The sequence below is a fragment of the Metarhizium brunneum genome, chromosome 2, assembly GCF_013426205.1.
Source record: "Metarhizium brunneum chromosome 2, complete sequence".
Lineage (NCBI taxonomy): Eukaryota > Fungi > Ascomycota > Sordariomycetes > Hypocreales > Clavicipitaceae > Metarhizium > Metarhizium brunneum.
Window position 1 is genome coordinate 6,450,621 of NC_089423.1, and position 23,102 is coordinate 6,473,722.

Here is a 23,102-nt window from a genome sequence, read left to right on the forward strand (position 1 = left end):
ATGCTGCATGCAACTCCAAGGCCTGGTATCCCGACCGGAGAGCGATGCGATACGCTCCTGCGAGTATTTCTCGGCGGTGTTCTTCATTGTAAGCCCCGTGCTCACGGGTCCATGAATTGGTCAATGACGCTTGATGTACTTTGACGGCGTGCAAAGTGCGACGGGCGCTTGCAAGAGCGTCACCTGGACATGCATAACCTTTGTGTGCTGCCGGGCGCCTCCCAGACACAATATGTAAATCCAGCACACCACAAAACCCAACGAAACAACAACGGCTCCGAAAGGCCGCAAAACCCCATGCAGTCAGCTGCAGACAACGAATACATATAAAAAAGCATGTAACAAAACGCATCGCCCATGTCGCGAATCAAGTTTTGCACGTCAACGACTAGGGTCCCCCATGAAGCGGTCAGGGAACAATGACGCATAAACGTCAAGCAGCAGAACAAGGCACAATGAGAAAGACCAGCCGGTTGCCCCCCGATCGAAACGCCAGAGTGGCACGGAAGGCAGCGACGTGTGAAAGCAGGGGTGGTGACAAACGTCAGGCTCGTTTGGTAAAAGAGACATGCAAGCCGGGCGGTTGGCTCGCGGGTGGTGGTTGTACGAAAGATGCTTTGTGCTCTATGTAGTCCGTATTCGTGATAGAACTCGATACTGTCCTGGTTGCAAGGCGGGCGGCTTGCAGGCGCGTAGAGGCCGGGCGGGCGACAAGACAAACATCGGGAGTCGCAGCAGATGTGACGTTTAGGAGAAAGGGGGAGGCACAGGCCTTTGATTGGAGGAGCTTGAAAGGCGGTCGGTCGGCAAGGCGCCGTGCTGCGTGGTTAGGGTTTGGTTTGGGCTGAGAGTCGCTTCCTGGTGTTTCATTGTAGTGAGCGAGTGCGTAGCGAGTTGCATTGTGCCTTTGCGTGGCAGAACGAAGGCGATGGGAAGCGAGGCGCAGCATCGACGTGACGCTGCAAGAAGATGATATTCATCGACCAGACCTAATATTTGATGGCTTGGGTGGCCGACGATGGACGTAGCTGGATCACTTCGGGTACTACACGAGGACGGGGCAGCAGATTGGGCCCCACTGTGCCGCCCGCATCCCGCATCTTGATTGATTGCCTCCCGGTGAGGCCATGCAACCCTGGGCCACCCCTCCAGCCGACACAAGCCAATGCACGCAGCCGCTGGCCCCCAGGAATAAGTCCAGAAATGCAGGGGTGGAAACACTGATGCCGCCGGCCTCTCTTATCGGTCGCCTATCAATTTTTAGTCTTTTTTTTTTTCCTCTTCTTGCCTAAAATCGCTGAAGGGGGGAAAAAATACAGGTCGACATTCCAAAAATAAAACAAAACCACTCGTCTTGTTCTCGCTTGCTTTGACTCTTTTTAAAAGGCTTCTTCTCTCTGCTTGCGTATTTCTACACGCCTGGAACTGCGATTTCGCCAGGCTTTCAGAATCGGAACACAAATATATTATACCCTCCTCGACTGCGCCCTCCCCTTCTTCATCAACCCCCCCCCAGGTGTCTCTGTTACCCCAGCCTGCTTTGAACCCAACCGTGGTCGTTGGGTGGCGTCGTATTGAAGCTTTTTATTTTATTTTATTTTTGCCCTCTTCCTGTCGCACAGCAGCCGGCCCTGTTGAGCCTTCTGTTTCCCCCCGTCTCGTCGACCCCGGACTGAGTCTTGGAGCTGACCAGGGTGTGAACGGGCACATGTGCACATTAAAATTATAATCTGTGTACTCCGTACTCCGTATTGTAATAGAGAGCACGCTTTTGCCCAACTATTAATACTCTTTATTCATCTCATCGTCACCTCCTCTTCCCCTCGCGCGTGCCCAAAAAATTTCATCTCGGCCAAATGTCTGCCCTAAAGTCTCAGGACAGAAACCACCACGCGCCTTATTACGACTCTTCAGACAAGATGTCGGCAGGATCGAATCTTGTGGATTTTTTCCAGCGCTTTCAGGGCATACAGCAGCAAAGGGACACGTCAGATCTGTTGATTCGGGTTGGTGGCATGGCATTCTGCGAGGCACTTGACTGAGATTTCGCATGCTAACGCCCCGTGGCAGGATATCCTCGTGTACTGCGACAAGCTCGAAACCGCCCTGCGATTCCAGAACCAGCAACTCGTCGACGAGCTTAAAGAGTGCAAACGCGACAAGAGAGATTTGCAGACCCAGCTGAAGAATAGCGAGGCGAGAACTGATTGGGTAACCAAGGAAATCGAACAAATCAGGGTATGGCGATGCTCTCGTTGGCGACGCTTTGCGCTGAGACTAAAATTTTGAACAGGACCACAATGCGTACATTCTTGTCATGATTGACGGCGACGGCCTGCTGGTATGTACAACTGAGCACGACACGCTCGTGAAGAAACCCCAAGCGCTAAACGCAGACACAGTTCCGCGACCAATGGATCAAGCAAGGCGTCGAAGGCGGCAGGAAGGCTGCTCGCGAGCTTCGAGACGCCATTACTGCTCAGTGCGGCGAGCATGCCGACGTCGAGATTATTACAAAAGTGGTGGCCAACTTTGGCGGCCTGGCCAAGTCCTTGGGCCGCGACCTGTCCGACCTGAAGGATTTTGCTTCGGGCTTCACCCAAGGCGAGGCAACATTCGACTTTATCGATGCTGGACACGACAAGGACTGTGTCTCGTCCAAAATCAAGAGTAAATGCTGCGCTTTTCCCAGAACAAGGACAAGGTCCCAAACCAGTTGCTGACCCGGCCCGCAGATAATATACAGTTTCACCTTGAAAACTACAACTGCAGACATATTCTCCTGGGCGTCTCCCACGATCCCTCATACGCTCCCTTGCTGGAAAAGATTGCCCAAAACGACTTTTCCCGCCATCGCATGACCATCATCGAAGGCGTCCCCACCGTCCCCGAGCTCGTCGCCACCAGCATCCCCAGCATGGATCTGGGAAGGGACCTTTTCCGCAGCGACAAATGCCCCGATAGAAGTACGTCAGCCTGGCAGCTTGGCAGCTGGGTAGCCGGACCTAGGACTGCCAGCCCTGCCACTAGTATCGGATCAGCCAGCACGCCAGGCCGCTCATCATTATCATACGCCAACGCCGCGAGCAGCAACAGCAGCCCCCCTCCCCAGATTTCGCTCCCCATCGCCCCCAAGCCCGCCGCCAGTCGAGCCCCCAAGGCGCAGTATCAGCAGATTCCCCCCCAGCAGCCCGACTGGGATCCCGGCCACCGCGGGCTGGACGAGCCCATCACCGTCAGCGTCTTGGCCATGGAGAGCATCAAGAAGCGCAAGGAGTCGGATAAGCTGTGCAACAACCACTTTTTGCGAGGGCCCTGCACCAAGGGTGACTCGTGCTTCTTTGTCCACGACTACAAGCCCAGCAGCGAGGAGATTAATGCCATTGCCGTGTTGGCTCGTCAGAACCCGTGTACAAATGGGCAGGACTGCGAGTCTGACGAGTGCATCTACGGCCATCACGTACGTTTTTTTTTTCGTCTTTTTTTTGGCCTTTAATCCTCTTGTCTATTAGTCTATGCCCCGCGTGCATGTACCTCGCATGTTGCTAACTGCAATTCCTCCTCAATAGTGCCCCAGCATCCGCGACAACGTCTGCATACACCCCTTTTGCAAATTCCCCGAGGAGGCTCATCCCCCAGGGACAAAGTTCAAAAATCCAAGCATCAAGGCAAACCAAATACGATGAAATGAAGATTAATTACACTCATTACAGTCATTACAGTACTATACATATATACATATACATATATATGAAGCAAGGGATCGTTTTTTAAGCTTGGCGGAAAGCGGTTTCACAGGAACTAGGTAAACAGCACACTTTGCTAGGCGGGGACGACGTAACTGCAGATTGCGCTTTGGTCTGGCTTGACGGGGCTCATTTTTCTCCTTGGCTAGGGGGTTTCTGTGTATAGTAGTTATGGGACTGACTATCTATATTCTTATTATTCCATCGAGGCTGAGCCTGTGACGCTTTTGTGAACGTTGGCATCAATTTTGTGTGAGGCGGGCGGGGAGCAAAAGCTTGGTATCGGCGGTCATCTTGGCTCATGTCAATTTGTGGAGCGGCCTTGCTCATCCACGCCCGCGCTTTTGGGCATTGCCTTGTTCCGTCGTGGAGGTGGTGCCTTGCCGTGTTGCCTGCGCAGGGGGCGGGTGGTGCAAACAGTTTCGGCTGGGTGATTGTCTTGGACTTGGGACGTGTTTTGGCGATTGGCTGCGCTGGGCTGCGCTGGGAAATGGATATGGGAATTAGTAGTTGGGCGCGTTGATGTCCTGGTTGGCTGGGCCTGGTGAATCTGGATGTTTGGCAGAATGCGAACCAGGGAAAAAGAAGCACCGCGAAAGACCATTTACAAATTCCGGGCTTCTTCTTTTCCCCTTGCTCAACCTGCTCACTACCTTGTCCCAAGTATCAAGTCCAAAATGCTATCCGGGTCCTTCTTGTTTGAGGCAAGGTCAAGTGCTTACTGAACCAGAGGACGTATAGCATTTCGAGAGAATTGTTAGTTGGAGGTCCAGCTGTGGCGAGGGTGCCACGTGTGATTCTGACCAAGAATTTAACAAGTCAACTATTCAGCAACAGATCAATTGATGGTAATGTTTAAACTCGACTTGCTTGTACTCGGTAGCATGGCCGTTTCCCCAAGTAGGGCTAGCGCCATTCTGTCTGCCAGGCCCCCACCATTTGACCACCTTGGATCAAATTCGGAGCTCAACACCAACCTCACTTCATCACCACATCGGTGGGCATCCAACCAGCCCAGCTGTCCTACCACGTCCCCATCGTCACCTCGATTCCTCGATCCGTCCCACTGTTGCTAGTACACTCAAGATGTCTCACCCACGGGTAGAAGAAGTCTCCGACAGCGACCCGGACGTGGCGTCCGACCCCGAGGAAGGCGACATTGACGACTTTATCGACGCGGACATCATGCGCCGCATACCCCAGCAGCAACCGCCGTCCAGATCCTCTGCACCACCAGCCTCCGCCCCCTCAAACCTGCCCAGCCAAATGCTGGGCCCCGACGCCGACCGCTCCGCCTACTCCTCCTTCCAGTGCATCTACCCAGTCTACTTTGACGCCAGCCGCACCCTCTCCCAGGGCCGCCGCGTGCCGGCCTCGCTCGCCGTGCGCAGCCCCCTGGCGCGCGAAATCGCAAACGCCTGCTCCCGCCTCCGCCTGCCCACGCTGCTCGAGCCGGAAAAGACCCATCCCAAGGACTGGGCGAACCCGGGCCGCGTAAAAGTCGGCCTGAAGCAGACGCCCCAGAATCCGTCGGGCATCAAGAGCAAGCACCACCTGTACATTTTGATTGCCAAGCATTTGCAGCAGAACCCCACCACGGAGAACTCGCCCGGGCTGAGGGTAAGGATGGGCGGGCAGGTGCAGCCGCCCGAGGGGAAGCCGTACCCCAAGCCCGCGGTGCCGCGGGGCTGGAAGATGAGCGAGTACTTGCCGTATTTGAGTCCGGCCATGACGGGCGGCGGCGTGTCGGAGAATTTGTTCAAGGACATGATGAAGGAGATGCAGAGCGGGGGGGATCCCATGAGTGCCTTGATGGCGGGTGCTGCTGGGCACGGGGGGGACGAGGGGAGTGCGGGATCCGGCGGGAAGAAGAAGAAGGACAAGAAAGGGAAGGGGAGGTCATGATGAAGGCCCGGGAGGGGGTGTCTCTTTTTTTTTATGGTGCTAGAGGAATAATGTGTATATGATCTGGGCGAGACTCACGACACGGTGCCCCATCAAAACATGAGATGATGAAAATGGCACGGCCAGCTATAGAAGAGCCGTGGGTTTTTAAGAAAAGCAGTTGCAAAGGCATAAGGGACAATGAATCATACAATGGTCATTATCAGTACTATATCGGTCTAGAATGTGCATGGAAGCTCCGCGTACCAAAATACTTGGACCGCGTTTGCACAAGTTATCTTCCTCAATAATGGTATGTTTTCCTCTGTTGCTTTTTGCTTTTACACGAATATAAAACCGGGCTCGTGAGACTGGGCAAGTCTGCCCCTTTATGGCACCAACAAACTTTGAACCACAATGTTGGAACTTGGCGTCTCAGGAGAGGACGACCGGCCATGTGCAGCTGGGACTGCGCGTGTCCAAAAGGGATGAGAAGAAGTGGAAACGGCGGTTCTCAAGAGGCCGAGTGTCATGGTCCATCGCCATAGTCTCGTTCTGGTGGCTCGATCCTCAACACATCACCACTGCCGGAACCGCTCGACTGTGCATTTTGCACTTGACGGTTTGGCCACATGTACGAGTTCCCTTGGTCTTTGGTTCTGTCCCAGTCTGTATACCTACCTAATTAGGTGTTTATGCTTATTCCTATTCCACGACATACCAAGATATAGTAGGTATACAGGGAGCGTATGCAAGAAGGAGCAATTTGAGTTCCCTGCCGATTCCCATTCTCGATAAGGTATATCGAACAAAGAACCCCATCGTGGAGAATTCTCAATCCCGCTGAGCAGATGTCGGCTCCTGAAATAGCCCTAACCCAGGTATATAATCTGACTCTAACCTTGACCCTCATGCATATCTCTAACCCTCGCCCCTGTTAGATACATTCTACCTTGATCTCGAGCAGGAAGTGGATATCCCCTAGCTCACTCATAACGGCCTTTCAAGCGGGGAGCAGATGCTCTGTTCTAGCACCAGCGGCGAAGCGTTCCTCTGAAGCACCGCCGCAAAACGTGCGGCCAATGCCGGCAACAAGTTGACAACCACGCAACGGCTACACAAACCCCTTGAGCCAGGCTAGGGCAGAGAAAAGAGAAAAACACGGCTCCTATTCAACATTCCCGCAAGTCTTACACCCCCCTTCCCCCCACAAGATACCACGAGATACCACAAGTATCTTCCTGTCCCCAGCCTACTCAGGTACCCAACTCAATTTCAACATATTCACAAGACCGTCCCTGATCATGAGTCATTGACCGCCCGGTTCGGCCCTCTCCCAGCCTCGACAACGCAAGTCGTCGACACAAGACTGAACTTTATAAACAGGCATCATCCCCCGAACAATCACAAGAGCGGAAAAATGAAAAAAATGAAAAAACAAAATACCGGGTACTCGTGCGATCGCGGCGGCACAAGGTTCAGCCAGCACCGAGATCCAGTCTTTTTGGCTTCGGCGGCGGTGACAAAACTTATACACCGGAGAATCGTGATGCGGTGACCACAGCAAGCCTCTTGATTTGAGTTTCCATCTCTTCATGTATATGTTTTACGAACATGAACAGATCATGACACCGCGCATGTAATATACACCAGTTCTGGGTTCGTGGGTTTAGGGTTATTCCGGCTAGGAAGCCGTTGACGCTACGAGGACGCCAGGCACATGGCGTGATATCGGGTGTAGATTCTCTTTTTACACGCTTGACGTGACTAGAATGACTGGGGAATCCCCCGACGCAGATCACCCCGCGCGACTACTATTTGTGGCTTTATACACGGGTTCGGGTCTCCCGGGGGATTGGGGGAACCGGGCTTTTAGGGGTCCAGGCGGTTTTGCTGGAGGCTTTCTCGGCTCGGAGCTAGAACGTTGCGTAGGGCCAGGTTCTTGTTCCTGGCGCGGGCGGGGGGGCATGATGGCTGGACTTGTTTAGGGGCTGGTGGCCACGTAGCAGGCGGGGGAGAGCTGCTGTTGTTGTTGTAGTTGATGGTGATGATGATGATGATGATGCTGTTGTTGGCGGTGGTGGTGGTGGTAGTGCTGCTGCTGCTGCTGGCATTGACATCACTCTTAGTATTGCTGGAAATACTCATGTTACTGTTCCTTCTAATGTAGCTGTCAATATTGATGTTGATGCGAATGTTGATACCGATGCCAATGCTGATGCCAATGCTGATGCCAATGTTGATGCCAATGTTGCTGTACATATTGGTCTTGATACCGATGTTGATATTGACATTCATCTCCTGCGCGCCATACAATGTCCAATCGTACGTGTCTAATTATCCTATATCAAGATTGAATCCGTCAACTCGAGTCAGAAATGTCTGGCACGCAGTTGTTCCAAGTCCATAAAGCCCACGGAAGTTGGAACGACATCAACCCATCTTGCTCCCCCTTTGCTCCTACATGCATGCCATATACAGCAAACAGCAACACACGGCATGCTCGCACATCTTCACCACAAGGAACCGTGACTATCCTTCCTGTCCTCCCCATCAGCCACCCAGTTCCCAGCCGGCTTCACCGTAACTCCCATGACAGATACCAATCCCAAAAGTCCTTTGTAAGAGCCCAAGTCTACCAGCGGCAGAGCAGCCTCCATCCCCTTCGGTCCGTGACCTCGCGTCCGCGACGGCATATCAACCTCCAACCGAGAAAGGAACCGCAAAGCAGCCCACGCGCCATGCTGCTCCTCAAACATATTCAGAAATCTCTACAAACAGCACGTTTGTTTCGATGCCAGCCATGCTGGACATATCCTCACAGCAGCCCGTCAACACCTCTCAAACCGCCCTCCCACACTCGCCCCTCAGCCTGTTTCACAGCCGTCAAGACTCAAGACCCGGGCGCGCAAACAAGTCAAAGCCAAGCTCACACGGTCGCCAGGCATGTTTCACAAACAAAGACGCCAGACGAACAGCACCGACGTCAGGCATGGCTCCCGGTCCGCGCTCGCGCACACATCACTTCAGCCAGCAGTGAATACTACGCGGATATACAAGAACATGTATGTCCTAATCAAAAACAACCCCCGCGCCGCCAAGGGCGCATGTTGGCTCCGACAACAACACATTCACTTAGTACATACATACACATGTCGAGGCAACAAGGTTATGCGCGACTATTCATTCACCCCAAGTCATTCGCGTCTGGTTCACTCTTTGAGTGCGCCCTGGCGCAGGTCAGTTATTGCCGTCGGACTATCAATCGAAAAGGCACTTCCGCCTCCTGAGCGAAATCGCACCCGCCATTCAGCCAGCCCCTTTTCATCCGAGGACCGGAGCCGAGTTACTTACGTGGCCACAGACGTGCCCAGCCTTGCAACATAACAAACGCCACTTGGTGACGCAACTCGCTGGTTTCATGACACAAAACTCCATTCAGCAAAACTAATAGCGCCCATGGGTGAAGCCAAATCAATGCATTATGATAAATCGGTGGACCGTGTCCTTTACACTATATACAATCCTCCCATCGCCTTGGCCCTATAGTCGCCTCGGCTCGAGTGTGGACTCTCTTCAATCTTACAAATGCACAAAGTATATTGCTCCCGCCGCCTGCCACCTCATATTAGGCTCGCAGTCAGAAAACTCGGGGTATGCCGCGGCTATTGAGCCCCCCCAAAGTCTGATCCCATAATCCTGCCGCCAGTAAACGCCATGTCTGAAAGACAGAAGTGCACAACCAAGAAAGTAAACAGGCTGTTCCATGTCCGGAACCAACCATGACGGCCCAAGGACACGCAAAATAAAACAAAGCGCATAGGCAAAGCGCATGCAGGGATTGATAATCGTGCTGGAACAAACAAAGGTCAAAATCAATCAAAACAAAGTCGCAAAAAGCAGAGAAAAATATGTATGCAAACGCCAAAGCAACTTGTCCTCGCTATTCTCAATTCTCCCAGTCTACTCTTGAAACTCCATTCTGAAGACTCGAGAAGATAAAAAAAAAAAGACTCTCAACTGGTAATGTAGAAAGAAAAAAATGTGCGTTGCGCATGTTGCGCCAGTGCCAATTCGACTTGATTCTATTCGAGTCGGCTTCCTTCGACGTTTGATGTGTCCAAATTAGAAGGTTCGTTCGGCCTCGCATAGTCGATGCTTGGTAGCAATTGCTTGTATGACGGTCGGAAATAAGAGGTGGTGGCCTCGCTAGGCCGGTCTAGCGGATACCAAAGAGCCACCACATTCCCAGCCTACATCATCATTGGTAGTACTGAATCATCTTCATTTCGCCTAAATGTGACTGGGAACGTCCACAGACATATCTTCAGGCTCGCTGAGATATGCCAACTGAGCCCATACTCGCCAGTGCAAAACACCGAGATGGGCCAGCCGAGTTGCCATATCCTCAACTCCTCCCTCATCTTGTCCATCGCGTAAAGATGATTCAGAGTCTCGGCATAGAGAGAGGTGATTGTTGTTGGCCACTCGTCCACCAGTGGCTACGGCGAAGAGCGAAACGCCTGACAGTGCTTTAAACTCACGGACTCGGCCCGCTAATGCAGTCATTAGCCTGCTGTGGAAAGCCTGCTCGACCTCTTTGTAGATTTGTGAATCAACCCGGCACACATTGTCCATGAGCTTCCCCTCAAACGTTGGCAGAAACTCCGACGGGGCATTGGTGTACCGGAAGATTTGAAGAGCCATTGCCGGGGCGATAGTCTGCCATCGATTGCAATAACGCGACGATGGAGGCGTCGACTGCAACAACGCAACCAGCGAGTTGTACACATTCTTGGCCTTGATTCGTGATTCGCAGTTCTCCGGCGCGACATATGAAGGCATGGATAGAGAAGAGCGTGGGGAGGAAGATGCAGAGCTAGAAGAAGAGCTAAGTGCGAGACTTGACGGCCTAGAGTTGGACAGTGGCGTGTTGAAGTTGAACTCTGAATTTGGCATTGTTGACGAGTTAAAGGTATCCTCGTCAAGGGGCCGGCACCCGCGACCGAACATCCTTGAGCTATAGCGTGCCACCCGCTCCAGATCCTCGTACATGCGCATGCAAATATCCAAGTTGATTGCGTCAACCATGTCTGACCGGATCTTCATAATTCGCTCTTCGTCAAACAAGAAGGTGCTGGGCACTCGCTTCTCCCCGGATGAGGGGAGGACCAGACGAGAGAGAGCTTCAAAGAAGACGCCCATGTCGCCAAAGGTTTGCGTCGCGTTAAGAAGCGTAGCAGAATAATTTCTCTCAAATTCTCGATACCATTCCCGAGCCCCGGTAATGTCCACCTTTCGAGACTGAATCTTCTTGACAAAGAATTTTTGCTCAAAGTGTGTCGTATCCTCAATCAAGACAGGTCTCAGACAGCGAATTTGATGGTTTGCAACGTCCAGCTTCATAGCTTCCAGTACACTTAGTAAGCTGCGCATTCCAGTGACAAGTTGATCCAAATCAGAATCGCGATTGCCGTCGCGAAGCTGTGTATACATGGTGTCTACCCAGTCATCCCGCATCGGCGCGCAGTGAGACTTGAGCACTTGGGAAAGCCAGAGAGCCAACTTTTCCAAATCGGCGATGCCCTTGTAAAACTGCTGCATCAACAATTCGATATTAAAGCCTTCGTCCAAAAACTGGCGGTCGCGTTGGGGAACCAGCGTCTGAATTATTTCCTTGACGGCCTTGAGCAGCAAGGGGAGTGTCCAGTCGTCGGACTCTCCATGTTTGGCGTGGAAAGCGGGTCGGTCTATTATGAATAGCGTCAATTCCTCCTTCAACGTCCGCCAAAACTGATTTGCCCTCTCTTGCTTTTTTCGTCCCTTTTCTCCGTCCAAATTCGGCCTAAAGTGCAGCTCAGGGTCGAAGTTTATGTCGTGCCGTAACTTGGGATTATGGATTATCTTTGATACGTCCAGCTCGCTCAGAGTAGCTTTTGTGACTGGGGGCTCAACAGGGAGCGACTGATGAAGAGAGTGCCGCCTTGAATGTCGTGTTACCACCGGTTCTGGTGTTGGCGAAGACGACGGTGAGTTGCTAGACGGATTTCTGGATAGCACTGCGGCAGCGGGTGTAGAGGATCGCAGGGCCGGATCACACCGCCGAGGCGATTCTTGTGATGTTGACTGGTTTTTGCCTGCATTTTGTGCCTCGTCCTGAGGAGCCTGCTGCATCTGGACATCGGCGTCTTGTATTTGCTCAGTCTCGGTATTGGGTCCGGGGGCTGAGGTTGAAAGATTCCTGCGTGGTCTCTCGACAGGGCCGCCAGTATCCTGCTCTGGTACCATGTTAAGAATTGATTATGCTTCTTCCTTGACGTGGGCGTGAAAGTTGAGTGTGCTGGCCCTCTTGGTTGTCGGCAGAAGTTGTGCAAGTTATTTCGTTGGTTGGTCCGCTAGGGAAATCGAGTGGCTTCCAATATGAACCAAGTGACGTCTTCCTTCAACTATGACGGTTTCCGTGTTAGCAGAAAGAGCAACTTCCGTATTTCAAGGTTATGGATCATGCAAACGTGCGAGGTGAAACGCAGCCTGCAGTCACGAGGTCCGGACAGTTGCAGACTCCAGTCGCCTATTTGAGGGCGAGCTGCAGCAACTTCGGCCCAGGGACCACGTAAAAAAAGGCTGTCGGCAGAAAACCCCCCATCATTCACAATCCGAACGAGACACAAGGCTGTGCTTAAGCAAATTACAGCAGGGGGATGTGGGAAAACGTGGTGCGGCCTCGTGGTGCTTACATCCAGATATAAAGTCGGTGTGGTATGAAGAATGATATCTCGAAAGGTAAGATGCCCGACTGGGGTACGCTCAACCAGGGACGAGTTTTTCGACGGGGTGGCGTATGGATTATTTCTGCCGGGGTTTTTATATTTCGTGTCCTCCAAGTCGTGTTCCGTCTTTATTTGTCCAAAGCACAAACACATACGGCAAACAACTTTGCTGTGACGAGTTCGAGTTCGGGGTCGGGTCGGGTGCCGTTGGGAAGGGATGACCCGTATGTCGCCCAAAGAGGGAATCAGAGTGGATTAGGCGTAGGCGTAGGCGTGGGCATAGGCAGTAGTGACTCTTAAATGTGCCCAAGGACTAGAGGAGTCAACAGATGGCTTTCGAATGAGGGTCTGAAAATCAAAATATCAAAAGTCATGAATAAAGAATTGAGAACAAAAAAAGGCAAGAGTTGGCACAATCGAGAGTGGGAGGGAGGGAAGGAGTGAAAAGGGAAAGAAGTCGAGATCAGACGGGGGACCCAAAGAACAAAAACTGTTTCTGAACGGAAGGAGCGAAGCGGACTTGTCCCTTGGGATTGGGACTCGACCTGGATCCCAGGGAGGCGATGGCGCCGGCAAGGAAAGTGACTTCGAGAAAAGGAGGGCCGGGACTTTCGCAAGGGGACGGAGGGTGATCAAAGTCCACATGCGCACTTGCGCATTGAGTGGGAATGGCATTTGGCATGGGCAGCCATGACATTCGCGGAAGTACATCGACTCCATCCATGGCGCCAACGGTACGAGTCGCCGTGCAGGAAGGGAGCACGGAGGAGTGAGTACTTTCATTTTTCATTCATTACACGAACACCAAGCCAGTGTGGATGGTCGTCTGGGTTCGGTCAAGCAAAGGAATGACTAGTGCAGGGCAAGCCGCCACCGGCCACCCGACAGGTACTTGATGGAGAAAGGGGGGGGGTCTCTTCCCCGTCACAGGGTCCGACTGGTGGTACTTGGTACGAGTAATGTCTGGGACTGCCCACCTGAACAGCCGGAGTACGCCTGCACGCCCTAACATTGAACGCCTATGCCACTTGGCGCTGTAACCGGAACGCTAGTACAACTGCACACCTACGCCTCACGAGCGGCTGGTCTGGTCTTAGTAGCGCACCAGCCGTTACAGCCAAGGTGTCCAGCAGCGGTGTCAGCGGTGCAGTGGTGTCGCCATGCATCCCCAGAGCACCAGTGACTTGAGCTGGCTGGCGCCTTGCAATGTTCACTTGCAATGTTGGCTGCCAACATCGGACCTGGACAAGTTCACTATTGTGGCCAAGCCCGGTGATTGTTCCTGTTGCTTCCTCACGCACTCGGCAAATCGTACTCGGGCAGCAGGACTCCAGTCAAGCACGCAGCCGCACGGCCATCTCTCACCCTGCGTCCAGACGTCCATTGATGTCAGGTCGATGCCGGCGCAGGTCGACGGTGCCCAGTGGGCGTCAGTGGGTGTCAATGGGCGTTCAGTGGGTGCCAGTGGGTGCCAGCAGGTGCATCGCAGGTGGGTGCGGCCGAACATTGCAGCATTGAGAGCACATGTGCACCACCGACCGTCAATGCATGGCAACTGATGTACCTGAACCTCCCAAGGGTCAACGGTATGTGGGTTGGCTCGCAATACTTGGCGTCGAGTCTGGTGGTGCCTTGAACCTCGAGCAATACTACTAGTAATAATCCAAGTACCACGCCAGGCTGGACACGAATGCAGACCTCCGTGACGACGCCGGGCGCAGGCGCAAGCCTCCATGCCGCATTGCTCCGACGCAGCTCGACTGCAAACATGGGGCCTTGGAAGCCAAATGCCTAGCTACCCAGCGGTGGGCTGGCGCATCTCACAGTATTTGCCTTGAAAGTTCTCGTTTTCAGCTTCATCACGGCTGCTTGTATGGAGCCCTTGCAGTGGTGCGCCAGTGCGCCCGATACGGTGGCTCTCCACCGCAACGGCAAGGCTTGCATTCGCGCCGTCGTTCAGAGTCCGTCTCGCGACTTGGTCTCCGTAAAACTCGCCAGGCAGCATCCGTCAGCGGGTCAAACGGCGGTCCAAAAAACGAACAGCGGCAGCACTTGAGACCATCGGTGGCGCCTGGCGGCAGCAAGTGTGGGCATTCAATTGTCATGACCTCCGCACGCATGTAGTATACGGCGTGCTGCGTACAAGTATGTACTTGACGTTGCTCCCTTCAGTCCTTGCCTTGCATCTTCACTCTGCTCTCGTGGTCTCAAGGATGACCCGGCAATAATGCCCGTCAGTCGTTGAGGTACATATATCTGAGTACACAAGTAATAGCGACCTGCGTTGCGCATCGGCCTATGCGCCAGGCTCTTTCGGCAATGTTCGATGTTGGTCCTGGTCAATTCAACAGTCCCAGTGCCAATGTTTCGAGGGCCTTTGTACCAGGACAAGTTTAGAAACTCATGGCCGCCGGGCACCCCGGCATGGTTGCAGTCTTGGGCGGCCAGAGCCTGCGCCAGATGTACCGCTACATGCGCATTCGCAACCTTCCTCCTGCAGTCGCCAAGTCACATCGACCTGCTCGGCAACTCCAGGCATCGACGACTTTGCTTGGTTCAATGTTCGATTGCTCAGCGTACGGGCTGGTATTAGTGGCCCGGCCGTGCGCCCCCCCCAAATAGCCCATCTCCCATGTTACGCCCATCAATCGCCGTGCCCTTGCCCTCCCTCCGATGCAATGGGGACAGGGGGCGTGCGTGTTGGCTTGGGCGCGGGCTGGGTATGGATTAGGTGTGGACTTGGGCCTCGCATTGCTGCCAGTGCGACGACTCCATGTCCGTAGCACTCAACGTATGCAGTAATATTTTGAGTTGACTGTGGATGGAAATTTGAATCGGGGGCGTCTTGTGTTGGCGCCATGGCCCGCGACCTGGGACACGGAGACAGCCATCCAAATTATGGATACGGAGTGCTTATTGCACAAAGTCCAACGAGATCTTTTGTCTGCGTCTCTTGAGCCCCTTGGCTGTGAGGTCTTTGAAGTACTACTACTATGCATGTTGTTGAGCTACGGAATATTATGTTTCACATAAGCGGCCCTATGCCCTTCGTTCTTTGCACCACTCAATTACGCATCGGCTCTCCAGCACTAGTCCCCCTTTCCTCGGCTTTGCTTCACAAATGTCCCAATCAAACACCACCCCTTGGCCTCAGCGTCGTCCAAGTCGACACAATCTCAACTCGCAGACAGAGCCGCTAGATGTACTACTCATTCTGGGGCATCTTGACCCCCTGCGAGCTCCCGGCCCCGAGTCCCGAGCTCCGGGAAGAAGGCCGATACTTTATTAAAAGCAGAGAAGACGGATGTATTGTTCGGGTGACATCTTCCGTTGCCAAAGACCTTCATCGCAGACTACCGCCGCCGCTTTGATGGGTGACTTGCCCATGGCCTGCTTGACACGGAGCAATCCGTACTTGGCCTTAAAAAAAATTAGAATCGAGCATTGACGTTGCCAAAGGCTGAGCCTCCTTGTCGTTTAGCGTCGGTGGGATATTGGTGGCGGTTCACGTCGTAGGTGGCTAAGGCCTTGAACACCTGTTTGTTTACTTGGTACAGAGTAAAAGCGCAGTGACTGCTCATGATTCTAAAGTTATCGGAGCCCACCCGAGCCTTTGTATCCCCACATACAACACTCAAGTACTGCGACTGTGGCGGACGCTCCGAGGCCGCCACTCATATTTGAACCGACGGCATTACCATTCTGGCAACTTACGATTAAGAAGAAAAATGTGTGGATTGTCAGACTCCTCTCCCCCCCCCTTTCATGTCGTCATGTAACATGCTCACGCGCGCACGCTCCGTGTCCCGTGCCTGGTTCAGCATCATGATAGTCGACCTGGATCCCTCGGCTGGATTTGTTTGTTTTTGCCTACAAATGCTGTGTTTTCCGTAAACAACAAAGCGGCAGGTGTTGTTGACCATCATTCTGTGCCGACGGCTACTGGCCACAGGTACGAGTGAGACTCTGGTACTGTATGACTAGTAATCCGCACCGGTTCGATAATGTGACTTGTTTGAGCCCTTGATGCCCTTGCATGTCTCTGGTCCAGGTCAGGGGTGGCAGAGTCTACTCAAGCTCCCATCGAGGTGCGTGCGTGCTCCCAGGCCAGGCTCCAAGGTGCTTCAAGGTGCTTGCTCAAAGGCGCTCCAGGGCTCTGCCTTGTTGATTGATATGAATTTGGGGTATTCCGTACGACGCTGAAGTGCGATCTTCTCGGCCAACCTACTGTCTTGGGTATGATGCAGCCAGCTGGTTGGCTGCGGTGGTTCCACACTTCAAATGGTTAAAATAAAACTCTCCCTCATACAGTACGCAGGGCATCCTCCAGTCAGGCTGCTTACCTAGATATTTATTTATCAACTTTGGGGTATTTACGCAGTCACCACCTGGGGTTAGAGTCCAGTACCTGAGTCGCTCCGTCGACATGCGCCCTTGGCGTCGAGGGCTGGAAAAAGAAATGGCAGTTCGACGGCTGCAGATTCGCCGGTCGAGGTTGTATTACGAAGCGACTCGTAATATTGGTTTGGGGGGCCGTGTCGTGTGTACTGCATTGTGTGAGTGTTGAGTGTTGAGTGTTGAGTTGGTGGTTAACTTGCAGCTCGTTGATCTCTCCTCGCCGGCCAACTGGTGCATTAGCTCCGCCTGATACAGGAATAATGCTGAGAACCTCTCGTGTCGACTGAGCAACATGGTTTTGGTTTGTGCGGCCTGCCTACACCAACCAACGCTGGTGGAATTTGCAGACACCATATTTCAGCGGTTCTTTACTCCGTAGATGGTAACGAGTTGAGTGGTCACTGGCTTCTTTCGGCCTCGGTCTTGGCCCGCCACGCACGATTGGCATTTCTGAGATGCAGCCTGACGATTGCATGACTGGATTGAGCCAGTCAAACGTTTGTTCGCACCACCTGGCTCTCGCTAGCCGATAAACGCTTGGTAGCTGACAAGGCGACATCCGCAGACCTAGACAGAGTTGGCGGTCCAGATGTCTATTCGGTGCCGTACACCACCAAGTACCGAAGTACCTGAATAGCTAGTCGCTTTGTATGGGGCATTGAGGAAGGAGCATCCGACAAGTCGCACAAACTACCCGCATCTGGTTCGGACTGGTTGAACCAGCGCTCGGGATGATATGACAAGAAATGCTCCGTATTAGTGATGCCTCACATCCAGTTCCTTCCCTTTCCAAGTTAGCAGTGCTTTAGACGAACCGGCACGAAACACTCCCGCACATTGGGGTAGGAGCAGCCCAGTGGCCTGACTCGCTCGCCGCCTCAGCATTGCATCTTGCTCCATGTGCAGCAGACTCTCAGCCTGTTACGCCGCAATCCGCCACCTCGCACATACGGAGTACTCGCGTTGGAAACCTTGGTTTGACCCTTCTGACGACAGATCATGGCACCACACTGCGGTTCAACGTTCGAAATAGTATCCAAGAGGGCGGCTGTTCTTTCTTGCGGCTTGCCACAGGAGCGCGCTCCTTTCTTTCTTTGTTCGCTCCGCTGCTCCGCTGGCCAGGTGACTCTCACCTTTGGCCGTGCGGTGCATCTTGCATGGATAACCTCCCATCCATTTCGACTCCAGCGTGGTCTGACTGAAGCGCATGGCGACATCCGACATGAGCCCACAGCTCTAGTCGGCATGTTCTCAGCTGTTTAGGCCACAATGCAGAGCCCTCAGTGCTGGAAGCAGCCAGTAGCCGTCCGAATTGGGTGCTGCCTCGATACTACTCCGTCCTGCCCACACGCCCACGCCCACGCCCACAAATCCGCACACCACATCGTCCGAAGACCTCGAGGCCTGCAGCCGGCTAGCTTGCGGTAATCACTTCGGGACAGGGGCGCCACTCTGGCTACCTAGCCTGGGACAGATCTACTATTTCAGAGGGAGTCATTGGATGCTTTGGCCCAGATCATGGTGGGACCCTGCCGACCATGCTACCAGACTAGGTCTCCCGCACTCCTGGGACTGGGCAGACCGCGGAACAGGGATGGCTGCGTTAAAACGCATTTCAGATGTTGGTTCCACGAGTCGCTGACAAGTTTCTGGGCGCCAATCTCGTCACTCTCCTCACCGTGGCACGAAACCGCACCGCTTTCGAGACGAGGGGCTCGGACAAGCAGTACTGTGTTGTACGTATGTATAGCACTCTCTGACTCTGGCTACGCGGACTGGGTTCACGTGTTCCACCTTAAATTTCAGACTAGTATTCCACGCAACGATTATTGCTGACGAGCCCCCGTTCCGACATCATTGAAGATGCACAGCGTGGCGTGATTGGGCGTGGCCGATCCTTCCGCTAAAGTATTCAATTCTCTGCTTCGAGTATCACAGCGTTGCAGCAATACAACCCAGACACATCAGCTTCGACACCCAACAGAATACATGGGCAGGTTAGAATAAGAAAGATAATTTTGACTCGGTGCCGGAACGTATTCTTCCTGAAATCAACAATTCACTATCACGGCCTGTGACTATTTGGGTATATTATATGCTAAATTACTTCATACTAGTCACGGGTAACTATTTGAATACCCGGCTTAGCTAACGTCTCATTTCACCAGTACCAAGTCAAGAGATCTTAGCGAGAGAAGAAACTTGTTTACCGAGGATAGGGACGTTCTAATTCGTGGGGGCGTTATGAGTACCGGTAATATCTGGGCAGAATGTGTTGGCATCCTGAAAAGATATGTTCCATCCCGGAAAGTGGCGTCAATTAAAGGGAAATTAGGCACATTTGTCAAACAAAGATTGGGTTTCCAACACGATGGCCAACATTTCTGCTTAGACTCAGATTATGGCCTTGGCCGAGCACTACACTCGGGAACACTGTACATTGCAGATGCAGAGTATAGTCGACACTGCCAATCGAAAGCCACAACTACACATGGAATTCCCGCTCTGAACCCGCCAATGCCGTGGCCGTAGGTGAGGCGTCTTGCTTCTGTGCCACCAAATACGAAGCCGTGATTGGGGCCTACATTCAGACCATGCATGGGCTAACTCATGGTGCCATCCCATGAGATCATGGAGATATGTTATTCATTCATTTTGTATAGCCGAAATGGGTAAAACTGTCCATTGGTGTATGGCTCACCAAGGCTTCGTCTGACGCAGACGACAAGCTACAAGAGTCAAGCTATGGCCGCACTGGTGATCGCACTGATGCTCGTTTAATCGGCTACGTATTCAGTTATCAAACTCAGCATACCACAGCGGATTCCCACTCTGTACAAGTCAGTCAACACAGGAAACCCGGTCTTTTCTCAGCCAACATAAACACACGGGTTTGGTTACCGGCAGACCTGGTATGGGCAGAATGGCAGCAATTCCGATCTAAATTCATTAGCCAACGATTGTGAGACTCGCTTTCGATCATCAACCGTCTGTTGGGCACGGTACTAAATTTGCGGCCCCTTGACATGGTGGAGACACATTACTGGGACAGTCTCACCATTTTCATACTGTTGCCGTAAGTTGGCACCATCTTTGCCAAGGGAACCGCTTGTTTGTCTCTTGACTGATCAATGTCCATCATACATACCTCCGTTCCTTTCTCGATACGTGGTTGAGTTGAGCCGCCTCGGAGCGGAGGAAAGCCCTCGTGCCGCGGCAAATGGTGTGCTGGCCCTCACTTGGCTGGCAGAGACCAACAACACACATTTCGAGCATAACAAGAAGCAGCCAACGAAGAATCGTGAAGATGCTTGGGTCAGTAAAACAGGGTCTCAATTGCTACCACAGAGCCGAGCTTCGAGGAACCTCCCGCAGAGCAGGGCTGCTCTGCATTCTGCCTGCATACTTCATGGGCGAGTTCACGTTGTTGGTTGGCCCTTCGCAGCTAGCCTGATGCCATGGACAATCTACTATGTACGTAGCTTAAACCGAAACCGGAAACATGCACACCTCTGACATTTTCGCTGGTTAGTGTCGCATTCGACGACGTTTCATAGCCTGCAACTATCGGGCTCAGTAGGCTACTGGCATAGAGCTCAGCCCCTTTGTCGGGGCTTTCGTTCGATATGTACATTTCATAACTAGTCCGCGATTTTGCTATGTACATCCTGCCACTCAATACTGCGTCCGGGGTTTGCCATCATGAGGGGTTTTTCGCCATGTTAACAAATATAGCAACTACGACGAGTGTCCACCTGGTCGGCGCCGAGCTTGAGGGGCGATAATTATGGTGGCTATTGAGGCCAATCCGTTCGCAACGTACACACATGGTCTTGGCTTTGTTACTCGGTACACAGCTGCCTATTTCAGTCGGACACACTCGACTGTTGGCAAAAAAGCCCAAGACGACAATTCCACTCCCAACAAGCCCGTGCCTCTTACGGAGTACGCCACCGCCATTCAGCAAGATTGCAGTTGAAGTAGTAGTAGAAGTGGCTGTGGCTAGTGGGGAAATTTGAAATGCTCTCCCATGAGCCTCCATGGCCTGTTCATGTTCATGTTCATGTCTGTTGGTCCAGGGCTAATGATCCGTTGGAATCATCAAACATCCATTGCATAAACTGATATTGCGATAGGCTGCCGCGAGGCCTGGCCCTGTCGACCTCGCTTACCCTTCAATACGCAGAGGCTAAGATTACTGAAACAAACCGACCGTTGTCCTACCGTTTGAGCATGTAATGTACATAGTCCCTCCTTCACGTCGCAGGGATCCCTCTGCCCAACTTGGAGACAAGCACAGCTGAGTACTCTTGCATAACAAACTACCGGATTGATCTCCACAAGTCATGTCGCTAATTGCTTTCTCGAACAAACGAGACGGCCACCCAATATCCTCCTTGGGCAGAATCACCCTTTAGCAAGGCTCGCCCATCTTCATTCATGAATTCGTGGACAGAACCGTCGGGCCATGGTTCAAAAAATGAATGATGGGTTCAACAGCAAGGATGAAATGCCAAAGTTCATGGCGACTACAGCCGGGGGCACTCCTCTACATACGTACGGAGTACAGCGATACGACACAGCAATCATAGCTGAACATGGTTCGAGGCTTCGGTTCAAAGATCCCGTGGACTCCCTGTGTGTTACCTGAATCCCGGAAACAGGACCAACCAGTGTTCCCTGTCACATGAGCCTCATCATTGTTCCCAGGTACTTCGGAGCCACCCTCGCCACGTTTTCTCCTTGGAAATCCCCAGTTGGGGCCGGGCCGGGCGACTCACGTGGCGCATGTGATCTTTATCTTTTCCAGGTCCAAGTGTGGGTAACTGGCGTCGAGTTTTGCCATTGGTGTCATTGGATTCGCCAACCCGGAACCCCGGAACCGTCAATTTAGTTACTAGTATTTAGACCCTATGAGTCCAGTATTTCCGCCAAAAGCCACTCAGCCTGCCTGTCAGCTGTGGTGGCAACCCGCATTCGTTCAAGCCGTGGAGTTTCCCGTGCTTCACAGGATGTACGAGGCAGTGTGTGTACGGAGCAGGGAGTATTGTAATGTACTGTGCATAGCAAGGTTACAGGCTATGTATGTACGTACTTTTGTAGTAGTATTGCACAAATTGACTTCACATCATGCTCCGGGGCGGTGTGCGTCGGCGCAGTTGCCCTGGTGTGGTAATCCTCCGCAGGAAAGCATTCCTGCCCCTTGTCTTGGTGATGATTGTTCCCAGCGATTACCCCCCTCCCCTCCCAAGAATATGCGACGGGCCAGCCAATTTAACCGAAATATACAGCGACCCTCCACGCTGCGACGCTACTCCGCTGTCAGGTGTCTGGTCGCGTTCGAATGGGATTCTGGAAGCTAAACAAACCCTGTACGCTGGATCTCGGGATTTCTCGAATGACATGACGCAAATCCAGGGGTTGAAAGGAACGATACATTAAGTAGCTGGAGGTGCGTCGAAAGGTCCATCAACACGGCGGAGCACTACTAACTACTCTCTGAGTTGGGCAGGTAAAAAGATTCCGGAAAGTGGTCCCATGTACCGGTACTTGATGCGCTTGCGAGTCGTGTTAATATGGAGCATTCCCGGACATGCGTCATTCATGCTTCTGGGCGGCCGGCGGCCGGCGGCAATAGTTTAAAACTCTGCTCATTCTCCAGGCTGTCGGGCGAGCCGACCGTCTCCGGGCATTCGTTAACAGCGGCCTACGCCTTGCGATTAATAACTGTAGGGTTTACGGTTTCGGAGCCATCGTGACTCGGTAGTCAAAACTTGTATGTGACGGTAACGGGCGACCGTCATGGCACCGTCAACGCCGGGCCAGGCTCGACACGGTGATGCGTGCAAACTCGGGTTTGGGAAGGTAACGATTAGTTGAAAAGCTAATCGTGGTTATTTTTCGCCAGCATCACGGCTCTCATGCCTAGTGTTGTCCGGAGTTCCCTAGGTTTCGCTTTGGCCATCATACGAAAACGGTCCAGATGTCCGGAACAGGCGTCCAGATTAAACTTTGCCATGGTTCGTCATTATATTCGATGGAATAATCCCGAAATTCGACAGAGTCAAACCACACCCGAGCATCCGCATCATTCGAATTATACTCTAACCCGTCACGACTGTCGTCCTCGTCGCATCCCTCTCACTGCAAGGGTCGCCACATACTCAGACTCTGGGAATGCCGCATCAGACGCTTCACCAAGAAAAATATTTCGGGCTCCGGTCATCCCGGCCGTGGCATTCCTTTGCATTCAGACCAGTTCAATATTTAACACACGAGTAGTTTGCTGGCGTGGGGCAATGAA

General features: G+C 52.8%; 5 protein-coding genes across 5 annotated transcripts; 2 read left to right on the forward strand and 3 right to left on the reverse strand.

Annotated features, from left to right (window-relative positions):
* Nucleotides 1-1,919: 1,919 nt before the first annotated feature.
* On the forward strand, nucleotides 1,920-3,686 carry G6M90_00g049100 (uncharacterized protein; the record flags this gene model as incomplete). Its single annotated transcript, XM_014689535.1, has 6 exons — nucleotides 1,920-2,006; nucleotides 2,071-2,238; nucleotides 2,294-2,341; nucleotides 2,403-2,670; nucleotides 2,736-3,460; nucleotides 3,570-3,686. The coding sequence occupies 6 exons, from the start codon at nucleotides 1,920-1,922 to the stop codon at nucleotides 3,684-3,686; spliced, it is 1,413 nt and encodes a 470-aa protein (XP_014545021.1).
* A 1,146-nt stretch (nucleotides 3,687-4,832) lies between these two features.
* Nucleotides 4,833-5,651, forward strand: SEC65 (Signal recognition particle SEC65 subunit; the record flags this gene model as incomplete). Its single annotated transcript, XM_014689536.1, has 1 exon — nucleotides 4,833-5,651. One exon carries the CDS (start codon nucleotides 4,833-4,835, stop codon nucleotides 5,649-5,651), a length of 819 nt encoding a protein of 272 aa, XP_014545022.1.
* A 1,851-nt stretch (nucleotides 5,652-7,502) lies between these two features.
* On the reverse strand, nucleotides 7,503-7,928 carry G6M90_00g049120 (uncharacterized protein; the record flags this gene model as incomplete). Its single annotated transcript, XM_014689537.2, has 1 exon — nucleotides 7,503-7,928. The coding sequence occupies one exon, from the start codon at nucleotides 7,926-7,928 to the stop codon at nucleotides 7,503-7,505; it is 426 nt and encodes a 141-aa protein (XP_014545023.2).
* A 1,995-nt stretch (nucleotides 7,929-9,923) lies between these two features.
* Nucleotides 9,924-11,918, reverse strand: SOK1 (the record flags this gene model as incomplete). The annotated part of the gene is made up of 1 exon (XM_014689538.1): nucleotides 9,924-11,918. One exon carries the CDS (start codon nucleotides 11,916-11,918, stop codon nucleotides 9,924-9,926), a length of 1,995 nt encoding a protein of 664 aa, XP_014545024.1.
* Nucleotides 11,919-15,831: 3,913 nt separating this feature from the next.
* G6M90_00g049140 (uncharacterized protein) lies at nucleotides 15,832-15,981 on the reverse strand (the record flags this gene model as incomplete). The annotated part of the gene is made up of 1 exon (XM_066130459.1): nucleotides 15,832-15,981. The coding sequence occupies one exon, from the start codon at nucleotides 15,979-15,981 to the stop codon at nucleotides 15,832-15,834; it is 150 nt and encodes a 49-aa protein (XP_065986221.1).
* Between the last annotated feature and the right edge of the window lie 7,121 nt (nucleotides 15,982-23,102).